Below are 7,500 nucleotides of genomic sequence, written 5' to 3'. Positions count from 1 at the left end.
TTTGTTTGTTAACATGTCTCTCTGTATAATCCATTATAATTGCACGCTAGCCAGTTAGCACATTACGCAGGGCAGCTAGCTAGAGGTATATAGCCAGCTGCTTAACATCACTAGTTATCGATCAGACGTCAACTACTTGCTAGCTAGTCTAAATTTATTGACAGACTGTGTTTATTGTTGCGTTATAAACGTAACTGCACGACTCCATCCGTAGGTGATGACACCGTATGTGAAACCGACTCCAATTTCAAGAACAGCCGCGTAGTTCGCGGTAAATGCAGGCAACTAACTTACACCGGATATATAGTTTCAAGTTGTTAGCATTAGACGGCTAGCTAACCAATTCATTCAAATCGAGCAATAGACAAGGCGTCAGTCCACGGTGCACCGGAGATCTTGCTGAATAAGTGGCGTCGAATTGGCTTTGTTATTTCTAGTAGTAGGCGAGTAAACGTTACGCACGATGGCTGCAACTACATCAATCGGTGTGGGAAACGCATCACCACTTTGAAGTAGTAGTTGTTGCCGTGTGCGGTCGCCGTTCTGCAATTTAGGCCCATCGTCACCTGAAAACTGTATGTAAGAATTCGGCAAATAACCAGCCAGACGAGACTGTTTAGCTCAGCAAATTATCTTATGCGTGCCATTAAATGCATACACAAGTAGCCAGGGGCACTTGGCTGTGATACTGCGAACTGAACATCTAGCGTTACTCTTTTGACGGGCTTACGCTACTTTGATTTTGCACGGACGTTGTAATACTAAGTATGAAGTTAGCAGGGTAGTTGGTGACGAGTGGTTAACTGCGGTACTACTAGCCTAGTTTCCTTAAATGACATCACATCGTGTACCCACGTCCCGGGGTCGCCCTACATTGGATTTGAACGAATTTCCCCCCATATCGGTACATCATGTACGACTCCCGTCTACACTTTTAAAGACATCAACTGATATCCCCACGAATGCCTGTGCGTATAAATAAAATAGAATGTGCATATTAAGTGCTTTCCAGAGCAGTGGGTCGCAGTATATTGTGTCTATAAGATCGTGTGATTGCACTGGGATTGAATGATAGTTTTTCCATTTCGTTTATAAAAGCATATAGCCTATTTAGTAGCCAGGTAAATTTAATTGAGGCCGAGTGAAAGCATTCTAACGGGTCTGTGTTTGTTGGGGAGGTGAAAGAGTGTATGAACTATGCTTGTAATGCTGTTGCAGTACTGGGAATCCATTTTAGGCGTTGTTTTGGCTAAAAAAATCATTGTGGAAGACATGTCCACCAAGACATTTTGTGTGCAAATAAACTGCATTGATCATGGTTTATGTAGCTTGCCTTTATGCATATTAATTTTAGTGCATATTTATTTTAATTAACAAGCAATGTACTGCATCCTTGTGCTTTTGTGTCTGTTTACTGCTGTCTGATGCTTTTATCCTGAGTGAAGAATTCAGAATTCCACCTCACCATAGTGAAGTTCCACATGCTTGGGTATTGTGGAACCTGTGTGGTGTGGGCCCTCAGCCACTGAATTCATTGGCTGCTAGTGTTGCCCGGGGTGACAGGATTAAAATGGGAAGGATTGGCCCTGTCCGTTTGCCTGACTTCCGGATTGGTTGGTGCTCCTGCACTCTGACTGCACATGAAGTGTGCCACTGTAACGCAGTGACTGTGGCAGCTCTGCTGATGGGCTCCACAAACTTGAGAAGGGGCTCCATAGGCCAGAGAAGGGGCTTCATAAACCCCAGAGAAGGGGCTCCATAAACCCCAGAGAAGGGGCTCCATAAACCCCAGAGAAGGGGCTCCATAAACCCCAGAGAAGGGGATCCATAAACACCAGAGAAGGGGCTCCATAGGCCAGATAAGGGGCTCCATAGGCCAGATAAGGGTTTCCATAAGCCCCAGAGAAGGGGTTCCATAGGCCATATAAGGGGCCCCGTAGGCCAGAGAAGAGGTTCCATAGGCCATTGAAGAGGCTCCATAGTAACTGCTCCTAATTAACTAGGATGGGTCAAATGTAGAGGACAAATTACCCCATGGGGCTCTAAAAAGTATATCTTATCTTATCTATAGGCCATTGAAGGGACTCCATAAACCAGAGAAGGGGCTCCATAGGCCATAGAAGGGACTCCATAAACCAGAGAAGGGTCTCCATAGGCCAGAGAAGGGGCTGCTGGTAGTGCATGCTTCGTAGGAGAGCTTCCCTGCATTATTCTAAATGCATTCTCAATAATATAAGAAATATAGTGCTAAGCGCTTGTCCTTAAGACCTTCATAGTTGCATCACACTAGACTGGTCACAGAGTATGACACTAATCTATAAAAGCGACAGTACATAAGTCGTGACTTTTAGATGGTGAGATTTTCGGTATTCATAAATCATATTGTAGTAACAAGCGGTGAACATGAATGAGCTGTACTGAACAATATCCCTGCCATAGATCAGCATCCTACCTCTTGCCCAAAGCTTGCTGGGCAAGGTCCAGCGACCTTGACCAGGAATAAGCAGATATAAATAATGGAAGAATGGATATATCACATTAAAATCAAAGGTTTAACACTTTTGGAGCGACTCCCAAAATCTTGGATACTGTACATATTTAAAGGTAGGCTAGTAGCTGGTCTGCTTACGGTTGCTTTTTAGGGGTAGGGGAGTGAACACTTGCCTCATTTGCATATTTACTTTTATTGGTCGGCACTAATGTGTCATCACCCCCCCCCCCCCCCCCACCCCCTCTGTCTCTCTCTATTCCTAGGTGATGTTGGGAACTACTACTATGGCCAAGGCCATCCAATGAAGCCGCACCGAATCCGGATGACCCACAACCTCCTGCTGAACTATGGGCTCTACCGCAAGATGGAGATATACGTACGTTACCGCGCGTTGCATCGCTGCCATTTTGGCCGACACTCTTACCTAGCGTGACCTGCACAACTCTGGGTTCTGACACAGTCTCAGTTCATACGACTGGAGACTTGCTCAAAACAAGTCAGATTAAGCACCTTAAGCTCAAGGGTGCCACAGCAGTGTCCTAACTGGGAATCAAACCTGCAACCTTTCGGTTTCAAGCCTGGTTTTTCCACCCATTAATGCTGCGCTACTACCCCCCCCCCCCCCATGTAATGTGTGAAAGCAGCACAGTCATGTGCATTCTGGTTCTGCTGGAATGTGATGTCATTTGGGGAGTGGATGCCAAGCCGTGCCATTTAAAAAAAGAAAAACAACGCTATGCAGTTAGAAAAGATGCTTTACCCATTACAAAATGGTACAGAGTGTAATGAATATGGGCTTAGTGAGCTTCGGATGAGCGAAAGTCTGAAGATTGCTGTTGAGGTGTAATCGCACCTCCGTACTGTAATTCGAGACAGCTTGTTAACTGTCAAGCTGCCGCAGTGTTCCTTTTTTTATTTTTTTTTACATGGGATGTGTTGTCTTTGTATTTTTTGGAACCATTGAGGTGTTCTAATGATGAAACGTTTCCGTTACGTTGCCATGGTTTCCCTGTTGGCGCTGCCGTGGAGACCGGCAAAGCCACGCTTAGCGTTTTTTTTAAATCAAACTTTGCATTTAAAAAACAACCAAAATCGAGGAGTTGAGGCCTCGTCTATGACGTACCGTGCCGATTAGTGTCAGTACAAACACACGCTTACTTACGCAGACGTCTCTTACCGGGTCCCGACAGGACCGTTGTGAGCATTTCTGCAGTTTGTGCGCGGCGACGAGCTTTTCAGAAAGGTGTGAAGAGCTTGGCCTGTGTTTTCGACAAGTTTTCTGCCGCTGGTGGGATTTGCGAACCCCATGTCTAATTTGAATTTTATTTTTAAGCAGAGCAACAACAAAAAAAAAACATAGCCCAGTCGATGAACTTGCCACTGTATGTTTTTTTCTGCATTTTTTCAGTTGGACCAAAAGTTGTTTAAAGCTTCCCTGGCTCTGGAAAATAGTTTTGGTGTGGTCGCACGACCGCCTCTTTCATTCACTACAGCTGGAGCATCGGGATATGCAGTCCTGCTGCCCTAGTCTTGGTGCTCTCACTCTTATCGTAAACACGGCAGCTGTTTCCTCATTATTTTTGCTCTCTAATTAAGCAGTCGCAGTGACAAAATGGTCCAATTGCTGATTACATATGACTGCACAAAATACTTTTCTTTGATGACTGAAAAAATGGCAAAAAAAAAATTTGCGAGTTATGTGGAAAAGGCCAGAACTAGCTTGCGGAGGTTTAGTGTTTACATCTAGGGAAGAATTGCCCAAGGGAACTGTGGGACATGAATATGAATGTGTTTTTGTGCTTCTCTCTCTAAGTCTGAATTTGTGTGCCAAAGGTATTGGTTGCTTATTTGTTGTTCATATTGATCTAAACGTCTCCACATGCGTTTTATTTTTCTATCGTTTTATTCTTGGTTTTGTGTTTTTTCTCTGTATATCTATGCATTTGACCTGTTTTATATTTTTGTAAAGCAAGCTTTGGTCTGAGAAAGGTGCTTTATAAATAATGCTAACTATCATTATCATTTTTATTGTTGTTATTATTGTATTGCTCTGATTGGCTTGTCACTACCTGTACATCGCCCCATTGCTAGAGATGAGTTTGCACTGTGCGGCACTCTAAAAGTAAATGCTGTTGTACGATGTGACTGTTTGAATTTTCCTAACCTGGCCTCAGGCAGCCAAGTGTTTTTTGATTGGACGACTGGACAGGGTAAGATTTTGTTGATTGGCCGCTCTTAATTTCACCCGTCCCCCATCCCTCAGCGACCTCACAAGGCCAACGCGGAGGAGATGACCAAATACCACAGCGACGACTACATCAAGTTCCTGCGTTCCATTCGCCCAGACAACATGTCAGAGTACAGCAAACAGATGCAGAGATGTGAGTGTGTCAGCATGATGCCGTCCCCTGAATTTAGTACAGGGATTAGTACAGCATGACTGAATTTAGTTCAGGGATGTGTAAAGCACACTGAATTTAGTACACAAATCAGTATAGCAAACAGATGCAGAGGTGTGAGTATCAGCATGATGCAGTGCACTGAATTTAGTACAGGGATTAGTACAGCACACTGAATTTAGTACAGGGATTAGTACAGCAAACAGATGCAGAGATATGAGTATGTCAGCAGGCCCTTACTGTGATGTACTTGTGTAGTAGTTGGCTCGCTAACTGATTTTAATATCTGGTGCAGTTAACGTGGGTGAGGACTGTCCGGTGTTCGACGGCCTGTTCGAGTTCTGCCAGCTTTCCACGGGAGGCTCTGTAGGTAAGTGCGCGTCCGTCGGTGCACGCAAAGGGTTAAGTTTCGCACGTTACGCACGCGCCGAAATCTCGTCTGTAATTTTGAAACGGCGTTAGAAATCGGGGTGGGGTCCAAAGCGGGGAACTTAGTGAGGCAATACGTGCTCTGTGCTTTTGTGGAAGTAATTCCGTAGGATTTGAGTTGATCTGCAGGTCTGTAGGTGGGTTTTAATGACATTTTGTCTTGTGGTGTTCTCCCTCTCTGTTTTTTTCCTGTCCTTCTCTCACTGTCTTTCTCTCTCTCCCTCCCTCCTTTCTCCCACTCTTCCCCTCTCTGTCCCTTCTTCCCTCTCTCGCTAATTCGCTCTTTGTTTTTTCTCTGCTTCCCTCTCCTTGACTCCTTCTCTCTCCCTCCTTCCTCCTACTCTTCCCCTCTCTGTCCCTTCTTCCCTCTTTCTCTCTCTCGCTTGCTCACTCGCTGTCTCTCTCTCTCTCTCGCTCGCTCTCTCCAGCCGGAGCCGTGAAGCTGAACAAGCAGCAGACGGACATCGCCATCAACTGGGCCGGAGGGCTTCACCACGCCAAGAAGTCCGAGGCGTCGGGGTTCTGCTACGTCAACGACATCGTGCTGGCCATCCTGGAGCTCCTCAAGTAGGCTGCGCTCCTGTCTGTCGCCTCTGTCACGTCTCTATCTCGCCCGGGCCTCATTAGTGTCCCGCTTGTATCTTTAACGCTTTAAGGTGTGAGATCACAGATACGTGATTAGAATGTTCTTAACTGAACATTCTAATGTTTATGTAACAGTCACTGCTGGTGATTGGAAGCAACGTAGTTCTAGAACACTGAGAATTTAGAAAAAACCTTCCAAACAAAATCTTCTCTTTAAAGGGTTGAAGACCCAGTGCAGCATGTGTCCTTGCACGGTAAACTACATGATAAACGTCTGTGTACTTTTTCCAAATTTATGTACAGGAACATGACAGAACGTCATGTGGTTGTAAAGTAATGTAATTTTCCATTTCCCATTCTGGCACTGCCTGTTCACTTTTGATTGGCAGACCTCAAAGGGATGCATCCCTGGTTGGTTAAAATACCAAATGTAAATTTCCATGTTACGTACCTAAGCAGGATTGTCTCCAAAGGAGCAATACCATCCTCCTGTTGTCGGCTGCATGATGTCTGATTTACACTGGTATATCACTGGTACGCTGGTATTACAGCAGTAGTGCCTGGTGTAAATTATGTGGTAGATCTTTTGTTCTTCAGAATAACAAAAATAAATTTAAAAAGAAACGACAAAAAAAAGCTGAAGACAGGGTTGTAACACCAGCTTGCTATCGCCACAGATACCACCAGAGGGTGCTGTACATAGACATTGACATTCACCATGGCGACGGAGTGGAGGAAGCCTTCTACACCACTGACCGGGTCATGACCGTGTCCTTCCACAAGTACGGAGAGTACTTCCCCGGCACCGGAGACCTCAGGGTGAGTCTGTGATGTCATCACTGGTGGACGGGCAGAACTGTGCTGCGGTGGCTGGGTTGAGGTGGGAGGGCCTTGCAGCAAACTTGTTCTCGATGGTGTGTTGCAGGGACGGCGTCTGTTTGTAGGCCAACCCAGACGTTTCTTTCGCCATGGGTTCCCTCGGTAGATTTCCTGTGCTTTTTTCCTGTGATTTTGTTTTCTGTTGAAAATAACGTCTGTGGTGAACTAAAGCCTAAGAGGGTTTCAAATTTTGTTCTACAAGATAGATTACGCTCGGTAATATCTCAACTGTGAATTTTGAAGCCGTTATGTACTTTAAAAAAGTAAGTTGCGGACTAGTTGCTATATTGAAACTGCAACGTTTGGCGGGCTATTATGAAAATTTGAGGTGCAATTGGCAGAATTTTACCGTTGTTGATTTGACTCTGATTTGACTCTGATTTGACCCTGATTTCCTCTGATACAGGATATAGGCGCGGGGAAGGGGAAGTACTACGCAGTGAACTACCCTCTCAGAGACGGCATCGATGACGAGTCTTACGAAGCCATATTCAAACCTGTAAGTGTGTGTGTGTGTGTATAATGCTGATTTTGTGTGTGTGTGTAATGCTGTGTGTGTGTGTGTGTAATGCTGTGTGTGTGTGTGTGTGTGTGTGTGTGTGTAACGCTGTGTAGTTGTGTGTATGCGTATATAATGGTGTGTGTGTGTGTAACGCTGTGTGTGTATGCGTATATAATGCTGTGTGTGTGTGTTGTAGATCATGGCGAAGGTGATGG

The 7,500-nt window shown here is 45.1% G+C and overlaps 1 protein-coding gene across 2 annotated transcripts in view; it reads left to right on the top strand.

The window, feature by feature from the left end:
- Positions 1-7,500, top strand: part of LOC118214206 (histone deacetylase 1-like) — a 15,198-nt gene that overhangs the window by 429 nt on the left and 7,269 nt on the right. Inside the window, exons 2-7 of one of the 2 annotated variants that reach the window (XM_035393924.1) lie at positions 2,755-2,867; positions 4,755-4,872; positions 5,186-5,260; positions 5,748-5,886; positions 6,582-6,723; positions 7,190-7,282. In XM_035393924.1, coding sequence (XP_035249815.1) covers positions 2,755-2,867; positions 4,755-4,872; positions 5,186-5,260; positions 5,748-5,886; positions 6,582-6,723; positions 7,190-7,282 — 680 coding nt within the window. Of the gene's footprint in view, positions 1-2,754; positions 2,868-4,754; positions 4,873-5,088; positions 5,107-5,185; positions 5,261-5,747; positions 5,887-6,581; positions 6,724-7,189; positions 7,283-7,500 lie in introns of those variants that run through there. The other variant, XM_035393933.1, reaches the window with a different exon arrangement.

This window comes from Anguilla anguilla, chromosome 1 (genome assembly GCF_013347855.1).
Source record: "Anguilla anguilla isolate fAngAng1 chromosome 1, fAngAng1.pri, whole genome shotgun sequence".
Classification (NCBI taxonomy): domain Eukaryota; kingdom Metazoa; phylum Chordata; class Actinopteri; order Anguilliformes; family Anguillidae; genus Anguilla; species Anguilla anguilla.
Note: the sequence above shows the minus strand (reverse complement) of the source record. Positions and strands in the feature narration are given on the sequence as shown.